This window comes from Zea mays, chromosome 1 (assembly GCF_902167145.1).
Source record: "Zea mays cultivar B73 chromosome 1, Zm-B73-REFERENCE-NAM-5.0, whole genome shotgun sequence".
Classification (NCBI taxonomy): Eukaryota; Viridiplantae; Streptophyta; class Magnoliopsida; order Poales; family Poaceae; genus Zea; species Zea mays.
In genome coordinates this window covers 290,012,065-290,036,641 of record NC_050096.1, presented here as the reverse complement: position 1 = coordinate 290,036,641, position 24,577 = coordinate 290,012,065, and the positions used below count along the sequence as shown (strand labels likewise).

Below are 24,577 nucleotides of genomic sequence, written 5' to 3'. Positions count from 1 at the left end.
GCTCGATGCAGTTCGGTGGCTGACCGAGCTCGGCTCGGCTCGGCTCGTCCATTTAACGAGCTGGGGAACCAGGCTCGGCTCGCAAGCCACACCATAATATTATATAATTGCACTATATAATAAATTATTAGTATATAAATACAAAATATATAGATAGCATTCATTATTATGATTAATATAAATTATTAATTGTCATATTCTATCATGAAACCCTAAGGAACAAACTGACAATCTATAAAATTAGCCAATATTCATCATTATTCTACATATTAAGTAATTTGACATAGCTCGCGAGCCGGCTCGCGAGTCGGAACGAGTCGGCTCGGCTCGCTATAGGAATGAGCCTAAAAGGTGGGCTCGGCTCGGCTCGCTCGAGGCTCGCGAGCTGCTTCGAGCCGAGCTGAGCCGCTCCGAGCTCGAGCCAGCTCGCGAGCCTCGAGCTTATTTTCCAGCCATATCCGTGTACCACCTACTAGTTTGGAAATACTGTTTTTCTAAGGGTTGGTTCCTCATTTTTCAAGGGATTTTTATTTTCCGAAGGGAAAATAAACTAATTTTTCTTAGAAAAATGAAAATATCATGAGAAAATGAAGTTCTCAAATTAGTTCTAAGGGTTTTTAATTTTCACAAGAAAAAATAAACTATTTTTTTTAAAATAATGAAAATCTCTTGAGAAAATAGAGTTCCAAAACTAGCTTGACCCTCCACATTTGGGAGAATGAACTAACCTGATCGCATCTACGTTGCCAATTCCCACGGGCCGCACCATCCACCGTATATATCATGCATGGAACCAAACAGCTAGCACGTGAGGCCAGGTATATATATATATATGACTTCAGACAATTCTCGTGCAATTGCACATATATAAGGGTTCCATCTAAACCCACTTTTGTTTTCTGACCTGAATCTAGTATTACGTCCATTTTTTTTATATAAGAACACACTCTACCAAACTGATAGAAATCTGTAACTTTTTAACCTAATCATACCAAACATGAGAACCATATAACTTGTGACTCGCATTATGAATTGAATTGATTCATGATTTATATCAATATCTTGCCATAAACCATCTTCCCTTCCAAGCTTTCCACCACCACGTACTTACATAATAGACTAATATTCATTTTCCCCCAAATTCTTGATGCCCAAACCCTCCTTTTTCCTTACTTTATTTTGCAATTTCTCCAAGCTTTTTCACATATTATTCATCGTATATCACTAGTAGAAAAAGACTCAAAGCCTGCGGTGCGTTATATTTTTATAGGCGGATTCGGTTATCAACCGTCTGTGCTATTTTTAGTGGCGGTTTCTTAAGAAAACTGCCACTAAAAATCGTATTTCTAGAGGCGGTTCCTTATGAAAACCGTATGTAGAAATCTATGATTTCTAGTGGCGGTTTTCTTAAGAAACCACCTGTAGAAATCGATTTCTAGTGGCGGTTTTCTTAAGGAACCGCCACTAGAAATCATTTTTATCCTTATTTTTTTGAGTTTTTCAAACGACCTCGTATGATGAAACTATCAAAATAAAAGTTGTAGATCTCTAAAAATTATAAAACTTTGTAGTTGATAACTTTTTATTTAAAATCATTTCGGCTCTCAAAAATTGTATCTAAATTTGTCAAATTTAAAATTCAAATTTTGCAAACAACCTTGGATGAAAAAAGTGTCAAAATGAAAGTTTTAGAACTTCAAAAATTATTCAACTTTGTAGTTGACAATTGTTTTATTTGAATTTGTTTACGGTCTCAAACAAGCAATTTACACTCAGTTAGTTGTAATACGTGGACAACAAAACTACACACTAAACACAAAGCATGCCATAGCCGGAGTGATAGAAGAGGGTACGCGTGAGGCTGAGGTCGGTGGGTGGGCGGGCCGCGAGGTCTCCCTAATAAAAATATTTTTTTACTATTTTTAAAATCTGTTTTATGTTTCCTAGAAACGATTTTCACTGGCGGTTTTATTACGTCGACCGCCAGTGAAAATCGATTTCCACTGGCGGTTCTCAGTTACCCGCCTGTAAAAATGATGATTTCTACTGACCCCTAGCACTGGCAGTTACGAAAAACGCCACTGTAAATAGGTTTACGACCGCCACTATAGAGCTTATCTGTACTAATGTATTCCATGGAATGCCTACTGGCCGCGCGCGATACGTTTTATGTCGTCCTTGGTCCTTGCTACAGTCAGCAAACAAATTCTCAAAATGCGGCGATGTATAGACTTGCACGTATCTTCGGGAAAATATCCTATGCAATCATTTATCCTGGTGCAAGCATGCAATCAAGCGATCTGGTGCATCCGATATAGATCTAATGGTAACTGTTATTTTACATTTAACCCCTTCCACCTGAAACCTAGTGTCTATTTTACATTTAACCACTTCCATATGAAACTGTTGGATCTAGACTGGATGCTCTGGATAGTTTGATTGCACGCTTGCACCAAAATGAGTGATTGCACAGGATATGTCCTCTGTATCTTCTAGGTGTTATGTTACTGTCAGCTTTCTATTGCTACATACACTGTTCTCAGTGATCAACAAACATATGAACTTCAAAGTACATTACTGCAAAGCACTGCCTTCATTCCTAAACCAAATTTAATTCTAAATGAGGGGTCCGACTTCCAAATTTTTGATCTGTCAACCAACAAAAAAGAAATGGAAACTGCAAAAGCTTTTACTATTGTTATATACATCATTTTTTTGGCCTCTTACATTAGGTGGTAGTGTCATTATTAGATTCACCTTCAAAAGTACTTCTATCAAAAAAAAAGTGACGTAAAAGGCTTTGTCATTAACTCATTATACATCAAAGAAGTAAACCAGCGAAAAGTATAGAAAGTGACATATAAAATTGAGCTGTTAAAAAAATGGGTAAATCTAATTGACTTGTATGCAACCTGTATGCATGGTTCTTGGTAGCTAGCTAGCGGACAGCTACATGGTAATTAATATCCATGCATTTGCTTCTTGGAATGAGCAAGCCTTTTTTTCTTTAAGACAATTGGGCAGCGCCAAACGGGGACTCGCGGAATCTCTGCCGTTCCCATGAGCACTACTACTAGCTCTGCAATATGCATGGCTCCCCGTTCAGCTTTCTGTTTTCAGGAGCATCATCCCCTTTGAAACTTTCGAGGAAGAAGGGTACTGTACCTAGGCGCATTCGGTTCTTCGGTTCGGTTCCTCGGTTCTTGTAGAAATTCGGTTCTTCAAAAATTAGAACCGAAATAGCAAGATAAAGAAATCAGAACCGACTAGTTCGGTTCCTCGGTTCTAACCGAACTGTAACAGCCACTCTAAAATTATGAATAACGACAACTTTTGTGAGAAATTTCAGCAACATCTCCCCACAAACAACGACAAGTGCACAATGACTATAATTTCATAGATAATACATGGATGATTAGAGGTTCAACATAAGTCGATAACACAACATCCGAAGTTACAAACACATGTAACAAATTGAATCTAATACTTTTGGGTTTTTCGGTTCTTTCGGTTCTTTGGAGTGCAGAACCGAAAATATCTCATTTATTTCGGTTCTCAAAAAACCAGAACCGAAATTCATAACGGTTCCTTCGGTTCCGGTTCTCGGTTATTTCGGTTCGGTTCCTCGGTTCCGGTTCTTTTTGCCCAGGCCTAACTGTACCTGCCTGAGACTTTTTGAACGGCTCTCACAGGTCAAGTCGTCAAGAGGAAGACGTTGGACATGGAGGGGGTGTTAGCGTGTGGTGGAGAAGGGAGCAGCAGAGGGGAGAATCAGAGGTAGAAGAAGAAGCCTGGGGAGGAGGCGGCGGCCAGAACAGCCAGGAGGCGGCGGCCAGAACAGCCAGCCACCAGAGGTAGTATATTATCTTCTTCTGTTTCATCATGCCCACGATCGTTCCTAGGGTCTGATTATTTATACCACTTCATTACAATACGGCCCATCCGGCCTTACACGGCCCATTCCGGCCCAGAAACTCTCACGCTCCGGCGTTTCACCCGTGGCGTCCGTGTAGCAGCTCCTTCCTCTGGCTCGCCACCAGCTTTGTTGCCTGCTCCCACGTTGTCTTGGGTGTCGGTGCTGACATTCCCCCGCTCTTGAAACGTCGCTTGTCCCCAAGCCGGCGCGTGTGGAAACCTGTCTTTGAGTGCCTTCAAGTCTTCCCAGGTTGCCAAGGACTCATCCATGTCGGACCACAGTACTTTGACTTGCGCCACCGTCGCGCCGCCCTTTTGTATCAGCCTGCTTTGTAACACCTGAATAGGTATCTGGAGGGCATCAGGATGAACAGGGAGCGAAGCAGCTACCACTTGATGTCTGCTGATTACCGCTTTCAGCTGCGAGACATGAAAAACTGGATGAATTTGAGCTGAATCAGGTAATTGTAGTTTGTAAGCAGCAGCACCCACACGCTGTGAAATGGTATATGGGCCAAAATATCGGAAAGCTAGTTTTTGATTGGAGCGTCGGGTCACCGAGGACTGAACATAAGGTTGTAATTTGAGATATACGCGATCGCCAACAGAGAAAACTCGCTCAGATCGGTGCTGGTCAGCATACTTCTTCATGCGACTTTGAGCTCTGAGGAGGTGCTGCTGGACTAGTTTTGAAACCACTTCCCTTTCCTGCATCCATTGATCCAGATCTGTCACAAGAATAGCTGAGTTGTGATGTAGACCGAAGTGTTTAGGAGGATGCCCATATAACACCTCAAATGGGGATCGGTCTAGCGAGGAATGAGAGTTGGTGTTGTACCAGAATTCAGCTAGCGGTAGCCAGTGACTCCATTTGCTAGGGCAAGCATGGACGAAACATCTGAGGTATGTCTCAATACATTGGTTCACCCTTTCCGTCTGACCATCCGATTGCGGGTGATACGATGAACTCATGCAAAGTTGTGTGCCGGACAATGTAAACAGTTGCTGCCAAAAGGCGCTGGTGAAGACACGATCACGGTCGGACACAATGTTGTCTGGCATACCATGTAGTCGATAAACCTGATTCAAAAAGAGTTTGGCGACTTTGGGGGCTGAAAAGGGGTGAGACAAAGCTAGAAAGTGTCCATACTTGGAAAAACGGTCCACTACCACCAGTATACAATCCACTGTACCAGACCTCGGAAGTCCCTCAATGAAGTCCATGGAAATGGAATGCCACGCATGAGGAGGAACCGGTAGAGGAGCCAGCAGTCCTGGATAACGAGATCTATCTGGTTTGGCCTGTTGGCAGGTGCTGCACGACTGAACATAATTTCGCACTGCTTGTTTCATTCCTTTCCAATAGAACAGATGTTTAATTCTGCTGTAAGTCACTGGAAAACCTGAGTGGCCGCCAATAGGTGAATCATGAAGGGCCGAAATGATTTGGCGTTGTATATCCGGGCTACTCCCCAGCCACACGCGTCCTTTATAACGAATGATTCCCTGAGATAGGGTGTATGGAGCAGCAGCGGTTGCGGATACAGACAGTTTGGTCAAGAGGTCCTGCGCCTGCGGATCATCATTGTAGCTTGCAACAACCCCTTGGATCCATAGTGGAGTACCCTGAGAAATATGCATGACTTGCCCCTCTGTCGGAACCCGAGAGAGAGCATCAGCAGCCATATTATCGCAGCCCTTTTTATAAAATGATGCGATATTGCAAACCAGCCAGCTTAACGTATAACTTCTGTTGCCAAACAGTATGGAGTCGCTGTTCATTTAATTGCACCAGGCTTTGATGGTCAGTATAAATATGAAACTCAGCCAGCTGTAAATATGATCGCCACTGCGTCACTGCAATTAGAATGGCCAAATACTCTTTTTCATATGTTGAGAGTCCTTGATTTTTGGGTCCCAGAGATTTGCTGAGAAAGGCAAGTGGATGGCCTCGCTGCATGAGAACTGCGCCAACACTAGTGTTGCAGGCATCCGTATAAATGCAGAAGGGAACTGCGAAGTCCGACAAAGCAAGGACAGGTGCTGAACTTAACGCCTGCTTGAGTAACTCAAAGGCTTTTTGGTGTTCCACAGTCCAAATAAATAGCACATTCTTCTTTAACAGATCAGTCAGAGGACGGGATATCATGCCAAAATGTCTTACAAACTTACGATAGAAACCCGCGAGTCCCAGAAAACTGCGCAACTCTTTGCTATTTGCTGGTGTAGGCCATTGTTGCACCACAGTTATCTTGTCGGGATCTGTTGAGACACCCTGTGCACTGATTATATGGCCGAGGTAGGAAATACTGGTTTGAGCAAATTCACATTTGGACAACTTTACTTTCCACTGATCTTTCCAAAGCAATTGAAATACCGATGACAAATGCGTCAAATGAGAATCAAAAGTGGGGCTATATATAAGAATGTCATCGAAGAATACCAGGGCACATTTACATAAGACTGGTGCTAAAGTGGTATTCATGGCTTCCAGAAAAGTGTTGGGAGCTCCAGTGAGTCCGAAAGCCATTACCCGAAACTCAAATTGTCCCAAATGCGTTTGAAAGGCTGTTTTTGGTTCTTCGCCTGGTCTCAATCGGATTTGATGATAACCAGCCTTCAAGTCTAGCTTGCTGAACCACTTAGCTTGAGTGAGTTCGTCGATTAACTGATCAAATACCGGAACTGGATATTTTCCTTTTACTGTGATAACATTGAGATAACGGTAGTCGACACAAAATCTCCATGTCCGATCCTTTTTCTTCACTAATAAAACTGGGGATGAGAACGGACTATGACTTTTCTGAATTACTCCTTGGTCCAGCATTTGTTTCACCTGCGTCTCAATCTCATCCTTGAGCGCTGGTGGATAACGATACGGACGCACAGCAAAAGGATTGGCGCCTGGCAACAATGGAATGGCATGATCACACTGTCGGGTAGGAGGCAAGCCAACCGGGTCATCAAAAACTTCTGTGAATTGGGAGAGCACTGCCTGCACCCTGTCGTCGGTAGGAATTTGTTGTCGGTCGCTGGTTGGTGTTGGAGAGTCAGAAAACAACCTCAGTTCAATCACCGCGCCCACTGGTAACGTCGACCGCATTCCTTGAAGACAGACTGAGGTGCCCTGATAAGGAATAGTAATCCACTTGTGATACCAATCAATATGCATGGGACTATAATGCTGAAGCCAATCCATGCCCACCACTAAATCCACTGAGGGAAGAGGTAAAAAAATGAAATCAGAAATGAACTGGAAAGTGGCCATAGACCAAGTGGCCAGTGGTAAATGTTGAGAGCAAGTAATGAGTTGTCCATTAGCCACTCTGACTGCCATTGGACGATGCAATGGTTGGCTGCCTGTCAACAGTGACAAAAATCGGTTGCTAATAAATGAATGGGTCGACCCAGAATCAATAAGTATCATCAAAGGCCGCTGTTGAATATTGCCCTGAAAACGCAATGTGGAGACTGCCTCTTTCCCTGTCCACGCTGCATCAGACAGTGTCATCAGCAATTGAGGTTGACTGTCTTGCACGGCTTCACTGTCGGCTGGCTCATCCAGCAAATCCCAAACCTCCTCAATAACTTGTAGTTGCACAGTATTGGGACATTTGTGTCCTCTGAACCACTTTTCTGCACAGCGATCACCGAGGCCTTGGGCGCGACGATAACTCTTCAATGAAGCGACACGATCTGTTGATGAACCCAGCCGGCGGCCGTCCGTCACCGGCTTATCAACTCCTGGAGTTACGCCATCAGCACGATCATGATCAGTCGTCGTTGCTGTGTGAGGCCAAGCCATCCGGTTGGAAATAGGCTCGACCCGTCGGCGTCTTGTGGATTCCAACGCCTCTTCCTGCACAAGAGCCAGAGCGCAGGCAACATCGAGGTTGGGGGGACGCTGAACCATAATTACAGCCTTAATGTCATGTCTAAGACCATCAATGAAACGCATAGTGTAATACAATGGATCGGTGCGAGATTCATATGCTGCTAACTCATCCACTAGTGACGCGAATTGTTCTACATACTCGGAAACAGGACCTAGCTACCTGATATGAAACAGCTGTCTAATCAGTGATTCATGTTGCTCCCTACCAAATCTCTCATGAATGAGCTCACAAAATTCTTCCCATGACATGAAACGTAAACGACGCTCTACGGACTGCAACCAGCGATGAGCCTTTCCCTCAAAGTGCATTGACGCTACCTTGACCCACATGTGGTATTCAGTTTCGTACATCTCAAAGTAATTCTCAGCTTGAACTCGCCACAGTTGTTGGTGTGAACCGTCAAAGCGAGGAAAGCTAATCTGAGGCAAACGACCAGGCGTCGAGCGTCCTATGTCGCGTCCCGATTCATACGGATAATACTGCTCAGGCATGAATCTAGAGAGGCGATTAGGATGGGGAGGATGCGTACCCTTGACCGGGCCGTGAGATGGGGTAAATTCATACCCATACTCACGCTCCCGGTGGTATGGTTCTTGACGGTGGCCATACGGCCCTGGGACAGGTGGTGGCGCGGCCGCGACGCGTTGTGGTACTGTCGCCGCGCGAAGGGGCGCCTCCGTACCGGAACCGAAGATGCCCGGTTTGTCGATGGAGTCGGCTCGACGCTCCCGCTCGAGGAACTTGTTGACGCGCAGAACCTCGAGGGCGACGTCCTCGACACGCTTGACCAGATCCGGACGCCAGCGCTCAATGTCGGAGCGCATTTCCTCCAGCGCCACGAGACAGTCGTCGCCGCGGAGAGCCGCCACGTCGACCTGCTCCTGGATCTTGTCACAGCGCGTCGTGAAGTGGGAGTGGATATCCTCAACACGCCGTTCGATGTTGTCGCAGCGTCCGGCGAACTTCTCGGAGAGCCGCGCTTCCATCAGGCGCATTTCCTCGAGCACCTGATGGTTACTGGCGTCGGTGTACTCCATAGCTGCGGAGGTGGCACGAGTACGCCGTGGACAGTTGGTACTGGGATCCAGAGTGCCTGAGTCTGATACCAGATTGTTAGCGTGTGGTGGAGAAGGGAGCAGCAGAGGGGAGAATCAGAGGTAGAAGAAGAAGCCTGGGGAGGAGGCGGCGGCCAGAACAGCCAGCCACCAGAGGTAGTATATTATCTTCTTCTGTTTCATCATGCCCACGATCGTTCCTAGGGTCTGATTATTTATACCACTTCATTACAATACGGCCCATCCGGCCTTACACGGCCCATTCCGGCCCAGAAACTCTCACGCTCCGGCGTTTCACCCGTGGCGTCCGTGTAGCAGCTCCTTCCTCTGGCTCGCCACCAGCTTTGTTGCCTGCTCCCACGTTGTCTTGGGTGTCGGTGCTGACAGGGGGCTCCTGCTTCGTCTCAAGAGAAAGCAGAATCACCAGATGAATATACCTGACATTTTTCCCCCCCAGTGCCATTAGGCATGGCAAATATTCTACTTCCTGTGGAATTCCACGCAGCCTGTCATTATCAGCCAACGTTCGAGCTCCGAATCAAATGGTACGCGCGGTTCTTGAGAGTCAGTCTTACCACCACGTACTGTATCGATCTTTAAAACCTTCCCGTGCAACCACCATACAACAAACAAGCTGAAATTGACACTCGAAATTTTCAGAACACAGACGGCAACAAGTGTCGCCTTTTTTTTTTCTACTACCTCGTATACAATTCCTGGAAGATGCCAGCCCGTGCAACAAACAGTACTCCTCTTAACATTGTCAAGACGACGAACATTGACGAGCGCTACCGAATGGACTTGGAATGGTTCAAGACATTTCAGTCATAGAGTCTAAACCAGAGTTCTAGAGTCTTGGTACTAGGTCAGCAGAAACAAATGCTTAATAGTGTACAGGAAAATCTATCTCGGCCACATTTTCATGTTGAAGTCAAGCAGACATAGTTCGCAGCAGTGCAGAGGAAGAGAGCTGTTCTGCCGATGGTTCAGAGACGGGTTGTTCCTTTCAAGTTGGCCTGCTGTACCTTTCAGTCTTCCAGTTCTTGCAAAAAAAAAAAAAAAACGTCAGAAGCCATGGGAACGCATCGCATTACTCCATTGACTGTTTTCTGGTCCGCTTCAGCTCAGTTTCTGCGTATGATTGATTGGTACGGGCTTGTGCGTGCACGAATGTGGCGTCCTTGTTTCTCACAAGACTGCGCAGCCATCCCAAGTACAGTACAGTAGGTGGAAGAGATGATGCAGTCCAAGAGGAAGGACCGCTCTGTTGGATTTTCCCCGCTGCTGGTCCAAGGTCCATGGATAGGATGGTTGCTAGTACTTGGGATCCGCAATTAATTGCAGCTGACTTTAAAATAGTTCGACCTTTGACTGGAGAATTGGCATGAGTACAGTTGAATGCTTGCACTTGCATCATAGGAGATAGGGACTTCGTGTTGTCGATTTTGGACTTCCTAGAGAAGATGATTTCAAGTTGAAGCCTTTCAGATTATGATACGTAGTATATGGAAGCTCTGTTTCTTGGGATGATGCAATGCCAATATGATTGTGTCAAACATGTCATGAATTGGTCCTAGGAATCTAGGATGGGCTACGCTATATGGAGCTGATATCAACTACGGGTGTTGCTTATAATCTCTACTACTTATTAAGTAAGCAATAGTAGTCTGCCTTTTGACCGTTCTGCCTCTGACCGGTTCTGCCATCTACGTACCCCACAGCCGTACACACAGGTCTCCAGCAAAAATTTTATCATACCTGCGCAAGAGCTGAACATAACCAATTCAGCCACCAACAGACTTCTTACTATCCAGTCCGCGCCCACGCTTATAAGCCGCTCCATGTCTCCTTTAGTAGCCAATATGGTACTAAGTTTTTGCAAGACAGCAGGAGAGCGGTTCTTCTCGGCCCATTATCCCTTCCGCGCGGCCCATGTGCTGAGTGTCACTCGGACGGCCCATTTCGTGCGGCGTTACCCTCAGGCCTCAGGCGGTCTTCTTCCCCGGCCGTTCGCACGACGGAGCGCTGAACCGCTCGGTCAGCCACTCAGCCGGTCAGCCCCACTCTCGCATCCTCCCTCCCCACGACCTCCACTTCCAATGCGTGCGCTGGATGATGCCGCTATATGGTGCCGCGTCCGAGGCAGTTCCTCTCTCTTTCACTTCCTGCAATTTGCCGAGGTCTGCAAGCTCCGCTTCCTGCTTTGTCCTTGCTGCATCGGGCGCCGGAGGACCTCGCCTCCTCCCTCCCTTCATCGGCGCGACAGCTGCCTCGGCGCTCGGAACAGCGCTGCCGTCACGCCGGTGCTGCTCAACGTGTACGGCGCGCTGCTCTGCTCCGACCTCCTCTCCGAGCTCTCCTCTGCCATTGACGAGGCCCCCAAGGTCCACCCCACTGCCTCCTGACCTCATTCCCTGAAGCGCTGATCTGACCGTTAGGGCAAACTGATCTGTTGTTTGTGGGACGGCAGTGAAGTATGCAACAACAGTGGTCTCGCTTTTGCTTTGAGTAGCTCTGGTGCACATGAAATGATTTATATAAAATATGAAAGGCTGAGAAATCATGCTGTACCAACTGTGGAGTGCTGTTCAGTGTGAGATTGGCCTTTCTTGGTTGCCTCAGCTTGTACATTTTGTAATGAATATGCTCATTTTAGTTGGCAGACCAGTTGCTTGTTTGGAATTGGTACTGACGTATTGCTCTGCTAATTTTAGGATTTTTCAGGGATTAATATTTCAGTCTTCTTTTTTCATGCATCGCTGCACGTCTGTTGTTTGTTCCTGTGTGGGTTCCCTCCCCATGGTTGCCTTTCATATTTGTAGTGTAACTACTAAACCGTTCTGTAATTGAACTATACAACATGGATTTAAATAAACTATAGGTGGAGCAAAGGCTTCCTTTTCATTGGATTTAATCCATGTTCTCAGTGATAATCTTGATTTCACCGTTCTGCAACCCTTCCATTTTTTTAGTTCGCAAGTGGGTATCACCAAGACTGCGCGCGTGCCGGAGAACGAGGACGACTGAAATCACATAGAGGTAATACTCTTTGTAGTTCTATTTTTATGTTGAGAACTAATTCGATAGCCTTGTAGTACCGGAGAGCCCATGATAGCTATGTGTCGAATGTTATGCACAAGTTTAAATAAGTTTTGTAGCAATATGTTTCTGTCATGTGATTTAGGACTACAATCATAGACTCATAGTTAACATCTTTGTCCTGTTGTTCAGTTTAAACATATCCTATACGATCTCGACGATGATGAATAGTTTGGCTTGCTGTTGACACCAATTCAGAGTACCATGTAGTGTTTGGCTTGCTGCTCGCATTAGTTCAGACTGTTTAAAAGCTCAAGGGACAGACGACACAGTATTTGTTGTTCTGCTTTTTGTTCATTGCACTGACCCAACGCTATGCTGAATTTTGCTTCCCATCAATCCCACTAATAGCTAGGCTGTTGTTCTCCTTGCTGTTTATTGCATTGTGCTCCCATCAATCCCATTAGTTGGATTAGCATAAGCTGTTTTGATTTTCAGCAGTCCAAACTCATACATATGTATGCTCCCATCAATCCCATCAATTGGATTAGCTAATCTGTTGTTTGTGGGACGGCAGTGAAGTATGCAACAACAGTGGTCTCGCTTTTGCTTTGCGTAACTCTGGTGCACATGAAATGATTTATATGAAATATGAAAGGCTGAGAAATCATGTTGTACCAACTGTGGCGTGCTGTTCAGTGTGAGATTGGCCTTTCTTGGTTGCCTCAGCTTGTACATTTTGTAATGAATATGCTCATTTTAGTTGGCAGACCAGTTGCTTGTTTGGAATTGGTACTGACGTATTGCTCTGCTAATTTTAGGATTTTTTAGGGATTAATATTTCAGTCTTCTTTTTCCATGCATCGCTGCACGTCTGTTGTTTGTTCCTGTGCGGGTTCCCTCCCCATGGTTGCCTTTCATATTTGTAGTGTAACTGCTAAACCGTTCTGTAATTGAACTATACAACATGGATTTAAATAAACTATAGGTGGAGCAAAGGCTTCCTTTTCATTGGATTTAATCCATGTTCTCAGTGATAATCTTGATTTCACCGTTCTGCAACCCTTCCATTTTTTTAGTTCTCAAGTGGGTATCACCAAGACTGCGCGCGTGCCGGAGAACGAGGACGACTGAAATCACATAGAGGTAATACTCTTTGTAGTTCTATTCCTTTGATTTATCTTATGTAATGCTTTTTATCATAGTGCTTCTGTATCTCAAGGTTATCCTGCGTAGTTAGTATGACCAGAGGGTCCTGTCCATTATGTTTTTCCTGCTAGCAAGTATCCATCTCGCAAACAAACTCATCAAAGTTATCTATGTTAACAAACTGATCGAAACAATTTAATATTTCCCTGTATACGTATGTTTGCCGTTTAAACTCCAAACATTAAACCGCTATTCATAACTTTTCCGATTTTTTATGTAATAGAAGGCTAAACCTCGAACATTGGCGATCTTATGTTTTGGCACACTTGGCCAGCATCTTGAGGACATCATAGCTGGTATTTTTGTATTTCCTACCTTATAATCGTTGCTACCTGTTGCATGGTTGCTAACTATTCATGTTTGCTCTATTACTTTGAACAGAAGTTTGAACTTGTTTTGTGTTGCTGAGTGGTGCTTGCTGGACATTGCTGGATTTTTAGGTAACCACTGAAACTTCAACACCTTCTTTCCCTGAAACTATAATGTTCACCATCTTATGGTTAGGACACTTAGGCAACATATATTGTTCTAGCACTAATATGCTACAATCAGTGATAATTAAATTCTGCAATATATAACACTTTGTATTTGTTAGCTGCTAAATTCTGAGTCCTCTAAATTGTAATTTGACATAATCTTAGTGGTTGTTCATTATTTATCACTAATCAGTAAATGGTTGATAATTAGGGACATTAAATAAAATACCAGACTTGTGTGTATTTGGGGTATTCTTTGGGCTGTATATAGTTTATAGCATGCTTCCGGTATATAGAGGTTGATGCTAATTATTGGATAACAAAATTATAGTTGGGAGGCTTAGCTGGTAGCATGCTTTTTGTATGTTGCACTTGCACCCGCCCATAATTCTTTCTCTCCCCTCTTCTTTTTGAACGATACACTTGTACTCGTCCACAATTCTTTCTCTCACCCGCTTCTCTTCATGCTTCTTTTTTGGATCTATCATTTAGCGCAAGCGAACATCTTTAAGGGAAAGTATTGTTGCTTATATCTCTTTTTTCTAAACTTCTTTAGTGCTTTCCTTTGAGTTTGAGTCCTGCTTGTTGAACCACACAAGTTGAGTAAACTATGAGCCAGCACATGTTCAGGAAACTAATCTCCATCAACAACTTCCTCTTAAAACGTCACTATCAAATATTGTAATGTGCAAATCATTGCGTGTTACATGACATCTTAAATATCTAACTTTGAGAATACGGATATATGAATATGAATACAAATCAGGTACGGATAAAACATTCAGTATCCGGCGATAGGCCCAACAATGATGCACAGGAGCATTACAACACAAAGAAATTCAGCTTATTGTTCAGTCACTGTCCATCTTCTATTTGACACCAATTTCTGGAGTATGAGAGGGCCTGTTTATTCATTAGTCAGCTGAGGATTTTGATCTAGGCATTTTGCAGGCAGAAACAATAGGCCAAATAAAAAATAGTATGTGAATTCAAATAACCTGTCCTTGTAACGTTCTGATGAATATTGATGAAAATGTCTGTGAATTGTTGAACAATTGCAACTTGAACAGTTGAACTGTAAATATGAGACAATAAGATCAGCACCTTTAACAGTATAATCACTGGAAGTTGTAATGACACTGCAAATAGGAGGAAGGAAACTGCCTGGAACATGAATGAATGTATGAATACTGAAATGCTGAACCTAATCCAAAAGAAATAAGAAGAGATTGAAAACTGCAGCCTGCAGTGTGTTGGCGAAACCGACATAATTCATTATGGGTGCATTATATAATTTCTGGTGTTCTATGTTGCATGGGAGGACTTTTTGTACAATACACTTGTACATGTCCCCAATTGACAGAGTGACTTTGTTTGTTGCTAAATTCTGATATCTCTAAATTCAGTCATATTAATACAGCGATATATTGTACATATTATTTTAGCATTTTAATAGACAAGAGATTATATGTCATATAGTCGTTTTAATGTTTTTTGTATCTTTGCAATAATGTCATGATAGATCCTATAAGAACAATGGCATTAGGTAGACGTACTCAAAATAGGACGGTGGCAGGCCTGTCTCCCTTTCCTCCGTAAGTTTATATAAGGTTATTTACTTTTTACATCTATATGTATGAAGAACTTAAACTAAAGTTCGTGTTTTATGTAGTTTCGTGCTATTTGACGATATTCAAGATGTCAATAACTTACCACAAGTCAAAAGTGTCTTTGCGAGAGTAGTTGTTAAGTTCCCTAGGCGTCGTAATAGTCAGCACTACATCCTACAGGACATCACTGTGAGTCACTTCAACAAGCATTGAAATAGAGCCAATATATTCATGTTATTATAATTAAATTCTTTGACTCATACAACATGTATTCCCAAATATCTAGGGATCCAAAATCGAAGCAATTTCTAACGGCCATAATGTCCAACGGTTCGATGCCTTACTCACACAAGGATGCACATATACATTGTATAGAGTGGCATTTTGTCTAAACCGGGAGGAACTTCAATTTCGCAATATTGGTCATGGGCTAGAGTTGGGATTGATAACACATACTATTGTGGATCCATTCACGAAGCCAATCCAATTTCCTCCATTTCCAAAGTATCTTATGCCATTTCATGAGGTTTACCAACAACCGCATAAGACATTCGTAGGTAATAACCCTTCTTTCCATATAGTTTATATATATATATATATCACTAACGCCTGAAGTCTAAATGATTCAAAGGTAACTAATCATATGTGAATTGTTCAGATGTTATTGGCATAGTTCTTCATTTGGAACCATTAAAGCATATCGGTGGAAGACCGTATAGAGAAGCTGTACTAATGGATTCTAGGTGGCACTAATTTTCATATATACATTCTTTTTTAATAGCATTATGCATTTGTTAGGTCTTATTCAGACGATTAAGGTTTTTAATAGGTGGGATCTAATCATCGTGGGGGTATGGACTGACCTCTTGCAAAGAAATGCTCTACGATGGTCGTTAGCTAGAGTTGACAAGAACATCATTATTGGAACTTTGCTGCGTTGTAACCATAATCACAGTAATTTCTTCTGTGCCTAACATCTTTCAATATATACTTAATTCTTACTCTTATTAATAATTATATACTATTATAACAATAGGGTGCTTGGAAACCTCGGACCACAGCACTATTCATTTCAACCCGGATCATCACACTATATACCGCTTGAAGAGTGAGTGGTTCTTATAATATATTTATAGATTATAGATATAGATACAATTAGAATGACAATAATTTAAAATAATCATGTCCTTACAAATCATGTTCTAAATTGCAGCAATTCGTCGTTCGTTGATTGACAATCCAAGGAGTCGTTTCATCGATAAATTTCTAGAGAACAGACGAGCACATTTGGCGACTATAACATCGGATTGAGACATGTGTTCTAGCTTGTTATAGTAGAATACTTTGTTAGTCATGTATCAGATGAAACTTATTAATAATGATTTGTGTTCTGTTTTTATTGGTCGTGTATTCGATCTCAATGTTAACCGCTTTGTATAGAACTATGTGACCTCTCTATTATCTAATAAATAAGTTCATCATCATTAGTTTGTTTGTCAGTGTTCTTATTAGTAACTACTTCCTTTACAGTGGGGCATTTTTCTGGTTTCTTGTTCCGTCTGCTTGTATATGTGTCTTTCAGTGGTTGTGTGCACACTCTGTTTGTCTAATTTACATGCAGTGGCAACTTTGTTGTAGTGTTGCGGTTCTAAAGTACTACTGTATTTCCGTTCGAAGACCTGGGAGAACATTTTGGTTCACCTGAATAAAGTGGAGACAAACAATTCAAGAAATGGCCCTCCCGATGCTGCTTTATTTAGTTCGTGCAATTTGAAAGACATTTTATACTAAGACTTTAATCTAACTGCTATACTACAGATTCAGATAAGTGAGCTCTCAAAACCCAAACCTGAGGTGATATCAATTTCTAGATTTGAGCACGAGTCACTCTATAAGAGCATGGCTGAAATCCTACTTTCCTTTCCTTTTTGTAAGCATAGAGAACCTAAACCAAACAAAGAAGACAAATCTTATAAAGGCTCAGAAGTATTCATTGGTTTCTCTTGTCATGGATCTAAAAATAGGTATGTATTTTTTGTCATCACATCCTCAAGTTAGATCCTATGAGAAAAGCAAGCAAAAGAAAGGAGTGTCAAAATCCAAAGAAAATATAAAAGAAATTGAAGGTGATAAATGGACAGTCCTCACCCACCCCTACTCTGATCCAAGCATATCCCTTCACAACGAGTGTACCTTGATCCGTGTGGTGGGGGCTCCTGGCCGACCACGATGATGGCGCAGCTGCAGCTCCCACCGATTCCGCAGCAGCTTTATCTGTGAGATCGACAACTTACTGGCTCTGTTGAATGGCTCTTGCTCTTGTTATTACCACTGCTGTCACTGCTCCCTTGGGACTGAGATGTATTTGTCTCAGGTGTTGACGTTGCAAGGCCAGCAAAATGCCTAGATCAAAATCCTCAGCTGACTAATAAATAAACAGGCCCTCTCATACTCCAGAAATTGGTGTCAAATAGAAGATGGACAGTGACTGAACAATAAGCTGAATTTCTTTGTGTTGTAATGCTCCTGTGCATCATTGTTGGGCCTATCGCCGGATACTGAATGTTTTATCCGTACCTGATTTGTATTCATATTCATAAGAGATCCGTATTCTCAAAGTTAGATATTTAAGATGTCATGTAACACGCAATGATTTGCACATTACAATATTTGATAGTGACGTTTTAAGAGGAAGTTGTTGATGGAGATTAGTTTCCTGAACATGTGCTCGCATGTAGTCACTGTCCATCTTCTATTTGATCTGGGTCCTCGCTGTTGCATGTAAAGAAAAGTCAGGTGTGTTGCATTTTGAGATAGACATGCAAAATTTGAGAAAGGCATTCCACTGTCAGCAAGAGAAATTACCTGGAGCTCAGATAGGATCCCAAGAAAAAGTAAAGGCCCTCATAAGATTTGAATTGCTCAAATAATTTGATGCAAGCATCAAGCCATCAACCCCTAGCTGCTCAGAGTGTTCTTTCGCGGCCTGCATATGTCCCCCAAGATTTCACAATAATTAGAACCAAGAAGGAAGAAAATAAATGCCAATGGGTTGGTACAAAGGGGTAGGGGGCATAAGAAACTGAACAGGAATACCTGCACAACAATCTGAAGATTTCCCTTCAGATTAACCAGTAGAAGGTCTTTCATGCATTCCAAAGCCCACTCTCGACAATGTGCCAAAGAACTCAACAAGTGTCTATCCAAGGAAGTTGTTAATGGGCAAAACATAAAAAAAGATATCTGAAAATAACTGAAGTCGACAAACCTGTGGTTCAATGACATGGGTATTTACAATGGCACGCTTGATATCAGGCAACTCTGAGTAATGTTGCATTACAAAATGTAAGGTTAGTTAAACAGGAATACGAAGCGGAGATATCAGCTGCACCAATGCGAAGGTACTGACCTGGAGGGCTCGCAAGTACAACCCAGCCTTTTTTAATAAGACGTTTGGGAAGTGGGGTAATAGCAGCATAAAAGGGCCTGTATTCTGTGAGAATGACAGGCAAAACCTGAACTACTTAACACCGACTGTCCCACACAACAGATCAGTTCCACATTGGAAAGAAAGTGCTCAATGTAAAATCCTCATATGCATTTTGTTTTATACCAGCAGAATAACAGAAATAGCAGATCCCCTAGGTGGCTAGGTAAGGTTACCGCTTACCTGACAGATGCTGCATTTCATGTCATCAACGGTTGATTTGTTGACTTCTAAAGCGACCTGACTATATATGCTTCTTTTGAGGCATTTTGTGAACTGCTCCTCCGAAAGAGCTGTGCTCACAGAGCCTATTCTCTCCTCCAGTGCCAATAATTCCTGTTCAGAAGATACAAGCACCTCTTCCGTGAGGATAAATATGAACGAAGAGTATTTTGTAAAGGATCATAGTTACTGCTCGAATCACAGTAAGGGCTTCAAACACAGAATAAGGAAGAATCCTCCAGAAAGAAAAGCATCCTCTAATAAAACCCCTCCACCATTCAGGCAGTGGCACGTCGACCTTTCCATTTGGCTGGATTGCCAGCCATGTCTTTTAGCAATCCATAAACCACCTTCCCACTGCATTAAAATGAAGCATGCCTTTTTTCAGTTTATGACTAGCAAAGACCAAAACATAGATCCACGTGCCAAATCTATTTCATTGATTCAGACATAGTTGCACCTGTAGACTGGATCAAGGACAATGCCTGTTGATGCAGCTATGTCTTTGACAAACTTAAGCTCCTCGGCTGTGTTCATGGCATAGACTAACCCCTTAGCCTGTCAAGGAGAAGTTGAAGAGAATGCCAAATGCTAATGTACTGTTCACAATTTTTCATTATGAAATGTAGTTAATATATGTAAAAACAAGTTGAGACAAGGCACTGCAGATGAACCTTTTGGAGTTAGCACATCAAAATGATTTACTATAAATAATGCAAATTCTGAAGTGCACTTACATTTTCGATTCTAACTTAATTACGTGAATCCAAACCAGAATTAAGTCCATCAATCAGGCCTTGGACATAGTCATAGAAGTATTCAGGGTCATCACAAACAGAGAGTGCATGAACCTATCCAGTAAGAGGATATTACTCGGAAAGTTCAGTGTCAGATAATATAACAGAAAAAGGGTAGATCATACTTTTGTATTTAAGCTGCTCAATCTGGATCCTAAAGCAAGGCCAGCAATGGTTCCACCACTGCATGAAGTTAAATATTGTCCGACTATAGAGCGATGTCTTGCAACTTTCAGAATCTAGGCATGACACAACAAGAACTGTACACACAAAATTACCCATAAGAAGTATACCTGCCACATGCAACAACAATATCATGAAACTGAACATCAGCAGATTGCAGAAGAGCTGTGTAAGAAGTTGATTCAGCGAGTACGATGTGAATTTTTTTTGGAAGGGGTTATCTGTGGATGTATTATGTCATTGAGTGTGCTGTTGATCTACAAGTTTGTGAACTGCTCCTCCGAAAGAGCTGTGCTCACAGAGCCTATTCTCTCCTCCAGTGCCAATAATTCCTGTTCAGAAGATACAAGCACCTCTTCCGTGAGGATAAATATGAACGAAGAGTATTTCGTAAAGGATCATAGTTACTGCTCGAATCACAGTAAGGGCTTCAAACACAGAATAAGGAAGAATCCTCCAGAAAGAAAAGCATCCTCTAATAAAACCCCTCCACCATTCAGGCGGGACAAGACACGATAAAAGATAGTACCTCATAGGACATATCATCAATATCCATCCGCATGTCTCTATGTCGATCATAGGAGGTAAAGGCGCCAAAAACTAGATTAGCCTCCAACATTAGCAATTGCTGCAAAAACAATTTATTCAAGGTTTCAGGCAAAAGAAAGATGATAACGGGCTTGTGGAGCAAAGGGTAAAAAAGAACTAACATCATAGGTCAGCTCTGCTTGCTGTTCAATCCTCTCCAATGCAACCAAAACCTACAGAAATAAACCTATTTGATCAGGGGTAGCAGGTGGGCTTGGGAGAGATATAGTAGATGTGTTTCCTGTTCAGAATTGCAATAATCTAAGTATGAATATGACTAATATTTTTCTACACAGGTTTGTTGGTAGACTAAAAGACGTAGATGGATCCGTTCAACAATAACGATGTTCGACCTCCATTAAGAGAATTGTCTAGCAACACCCTTGAAGGTATATCTACTAATAAAATGCAATATTTGATCTCTCACCAAGGTTTTAAAAAGGAAAATAACGATGTTCATATTTTGTAGATGAATCTCCAGAGGTACCTGTCAGCGACGGAAGCATAATTGATTTAACTAAATCGTGTGATAACACTCAAGGTGAATATGTTTGTTTACCATGTATTGACAATGGAGATTATTGATGGGTAATATATGATGGTTCAGGAGGTCGAACTGATGCGAGACAATGTAAGAGAGAACGAGAAAGAGCACGATATGCGGCGATGAGTGCTGAAAAAAAAAACGAATTGAAGAACCGTCGTCAGTCACGCAAAAAAGAGAACGTTGTTCACCATGAGTATTCAAAAGGTAAATTAAGGCTGCTTGTGCGTCACTCATCTTTAAAATAATGCTTTTCTTATGTGTTATCGAGTTACTTTGTGTAGATGATTGTCCAGATGTGGCTATAGGCGACGGAAGCATCATTGATTGTACTATACCGTGTGGTATCACTCTAGGTAATTACATTTCTTTGTTATGTTAATTTAACAACAACGATTAATAATGGAAAAGGATATAACTGGTTAGGTGGATGTGATGATGCGAGACAATGTAAGAGGGAAAGAGAAAGAGCACGATACGCCACGATGAGTGATGAAAAGAAAAATGAATTGAAGAGGCGTCGTCAGTCAAGCAAAAATGAAAATGTTGTGCACCATGAGCGTTCAAAAGGTATGTTAACTATGCTCGTGTGTCACTCATCTTTAAAGTAATGCTTTTCTTATGTGCTCTTGGGTTAGTTTGTAGATTGCAGCATACCTGCACACAAAGAGAATAATAATCATCAAAGCATTGACACTCTAGGTTATTATGTTTCTGTGTTATGTTATTGAAAGACGAAAATTATAACAAATGTGCCCCAATAGTGAGTTGAGCTCTCATCATTCAACCTATAATATATACACCTAAGAGCTTTGTTACTTTCAACTTTAAGGCGCATCAGCTCAGACGGGTCATCAACATGATTCCAATCCAAGTTCAGAAGTTTTAGATGCAAGGGAACGTAAGAGAATTCGAGAACAGATTCGATTTGCAACTCTAACAAGGGAACAAAGGGCATTGCGTAATACTACACCATGTCAAAAGAGTGCAAGGGAAAACTATAGTAGAAGACAACAAGCAATGCTAGCTCAAGACTCGATCGCAATTGAGAATCCGAAGTTTACGCCGGAGCTTGTGTGGAGTTCAGCAGATTCTCAACCTCCTACTGTGTCTCTATCTAGCTCCAAGGACATGGTTATCTCTGAGTTGAGTGCAACACCTTTTGTTTATGCTTCATTGCAGACTAAGGATGTTGACATGGACAAAATGATACAGTCTCCTAGACGACAGCGGCATGAGCATCATGTGTCGTCTGGCGAAAGACAGAGCCTGATATCTCGTCAAAACCAGAAATTTCAATCTGCCATTAGAAGAAACTTTGCTACTGCAACTAGGGATCACGGAATGGAAGGCGGTGAGCACAATGAAATTGATCACGCGATTGCTTCAGAGATCGAAAACAACAGTAATTACTAATTCGTCCTTAATTGATATGATACTTAACTTATAGTGGCCAATTGATTTAACACAACTTTCCGTCAATAGAAAGTACAAGCCCATGTCCAGTCACTGCTCCACATAGTGACATAATGACTGAAGGAGCAGACGTTGGGATGCAACGACAGATAACCCCGAATGTCACCACCAATGGTAATTACAAGCTCCTTCCACAATTAGTTCCCTAATTATTCTTAGTGGTTAAAACCATGTGAATCAATAGATGCCGATGAAGGTGTGCTCTTTGTAGAGAATCATGACGAGGATGTACTTTTTGAAGATGATGACGAAGAAGATGGATACCTATTCGCTGGGCAAGGTACTTACATAATGTTTGTAATAGTATATATATATAGGATATAGGATTTGAAAGTTTCTAAAGTTATTCGTCTTACCCGTTGTTCCTCGAAAACAACTTTAGATGGTGAATCTATTGAGGATATCGAGATTGATGAAACCCAAGATGCCTTTACTGTCAACCCTGACGTACCTGACTTGTACGACAAGGTGTATAGTAACATACCTGAAGAAACACATTTGCTGAGCACTGTTGCTGACTGCGATTACTGCAAAGCGAAGAAGTTTCAGTATGAACCACCTGGATTTTGTTGTCGTAATGGACAGATTGATCTAGCCCCGTTCGAGACACCACCCCAACTTAGGAGGCTGTGGGAGTGTTCAGATGCTGATGCGAGGCACTTCCGTGATAACATTCGATTTTTTAACGGCCATTTCTCATTCACTTCTCTGTATTGTTGCCTTGATAGTATGACTACAAACATGGATTGTGGTATCTACACGTTCCGTGCACATGGCATGATGTACCACAACGTAAGGTCGTTCGGTAGGGAAGTTGGGGCGGAACATAAACACCTTGAACTCTACTTCTACGATGATGATCCCAGCCTCGAGCATAGATATCGTAAATGTCGTCAAGAGCAATTTGAGAAAGACAAGGCAGTTATTAAACAGTTGGTTGAAATACTTAAGGGAAACCCATACTCTGAGCACCTTAGGAGTATGGGGAACGTTGATAACATTGAAGACTACCATATCGCCTTGAACCTTGACCAAACGCTGAACCAGAAGTTATATAATGTACCCATCACTTCGGAGGTCGCTGCAGTTTGGATTGAGGGGAGTGAACGTCGAGGTCAATTCAGTAATAGTGTTATGCTGCATGGGAAGGATAGGTCAAGCCACGGCATCCGTTCATATCATGGATGCTATGATGCACTATCATATCCATTGTTCTTCCCTAAAGGTGAACTTGGATGGCATGCCAATATTCCTAAGTCCAATGTTTCCATGGACGAAGTAGACGCGTACCGCGATCAACATAGGAGAAGTGATGCAAACAATGATGATACAGGTTAGTTATTTCTTTGTGATTCTTATATAATCCTTTGTTAAATATGTTTTTAGCAACACTAATTAATAAACCTTGCGGTTGCAGAACGACCTAGCCATCTATGCGTGTCTGTACGTGACTATTACTGCTACAGATTCCAAATTCGTCCAAGTATATTCAATCCAATACTTCATGGGAAGCGGCTTTTCCAACAGTTCGCGGTTGACACCTACATCAAGATTGAGAGCTCTCGTTTGGATTTCATACGTAAAAACCAAGACAGATTAAGGGCAGATCTATACAAGGGTTTGGTAGATAGCTTGCATGAAGGCGAGAACAGAGCAGACAAAATTGGAAAGCGAACCGTGCTGTCTACATCATTTATCGGTGGTCCTCGTGACATGAGACGTCGGTATATGGATGCTATGGCCCTTGTGCGGAAGTTTGGGAAGCCAGACATATTCCTCACTATGACGTGCAACCCCAATTGGGATGAAATAACCAGAGAGCTTCTCCCTATGCAGTCACCACAGGATCGTCCGGACCTTGTTGTTCGCATATTCCGTGCAAAACTAGAGGAACTGAAGAAGAGATTGACTAAGCATCATATTCTTGGAAAAATCCGAGCTTATGTCTATGTCGTGGAGTTCCAGAAGCGAGGTTTGCCTCATGTCCATTTCCTACTCATCATGCAGAGAAAGTACAAGCTAACTTGTCCTGATCAGTATGATCACCTTATCTCCGCTGAGATCCCTGACAAGAAGAAGT

At 42.4% G+C, this 24,577-nt stretch overlaps 1 protein-coding gene, 2 long non-coding RNA genes and 1 other non-coding gene across 4 annotated transcripts; 1 reads left to right on the top strand and 3 right to left on the bottom strand.

Annotated features, from left to right (window-relative positions):
- Positions 1 to 15,529: 15,529 nt before the first annotated feature.
- On the top strand, positions 15,530 to 16,147 carry LOC111590616 (uncharacterized). Its single transcript, XR_002749752.1, has 3 exons — positions 15,530 to 15,757; positions 15,859 to 15,943; positions 16,030 to 16,147. It is a non-coding gene; the product is annotated as an uncharacterized lncRNA (long non-coding RNA).
- A 1,025-nt stretch (positions 16,148 to 17,172) lies between these two features.
- On the bottom strand, positions 17,173 to 17,254 carry LOC111590705 (small nucleolar RNA R41). The gene has a single exon (XR_004855745.1). It is a non-coding gene; the product is annotated as a small nucleolar RNA R41 (small nucleolar RNA).
- Positions 17,255 to 18,800: 1,546 nt separating this feature from the next.
- LOC118473250 (probable E3 ubiquitin-protein ligase HIP1) lies at positions 18,801 to 20,836 on the bottom strand. The gene is made up of 4 exons (XM_035962208.1): positions 20,831 to 20,836; positions 20,600 to 20,650; positions 20,419 to 20,517; positions 18,801 to 19,023 (listed from the first exon to the last, which is right to left on the bottom strand). The coding sequence occupies exons 1-4, from the start codon at positions 20,834 to 20,836 to the stop codon at positions 18,850 to 18,852; spliced, it is 330 nt and encodes a 109-aa protein (XP_035818101.1). The 3' UTR covers positions 18,801 to 18,849.
- On the bottom strand, positions 19,669 to 20,036 carry LOC118476181 (uncharacterized). Its single transcript, XR_004855654.1, has 3 exons — positions 20,000 to 20,036; positions 19,832 to 19,889; positions 19,669 to 19,760 (listed from the first exon to the last, which is right to left on the bottom strand). It is a non-coding gene; the product is annotated as an uncharacterized lncRNA (long non-coding RNA).
- Positions 20,837 to 24,577: the final 3,741 nt, after the last annotated feature.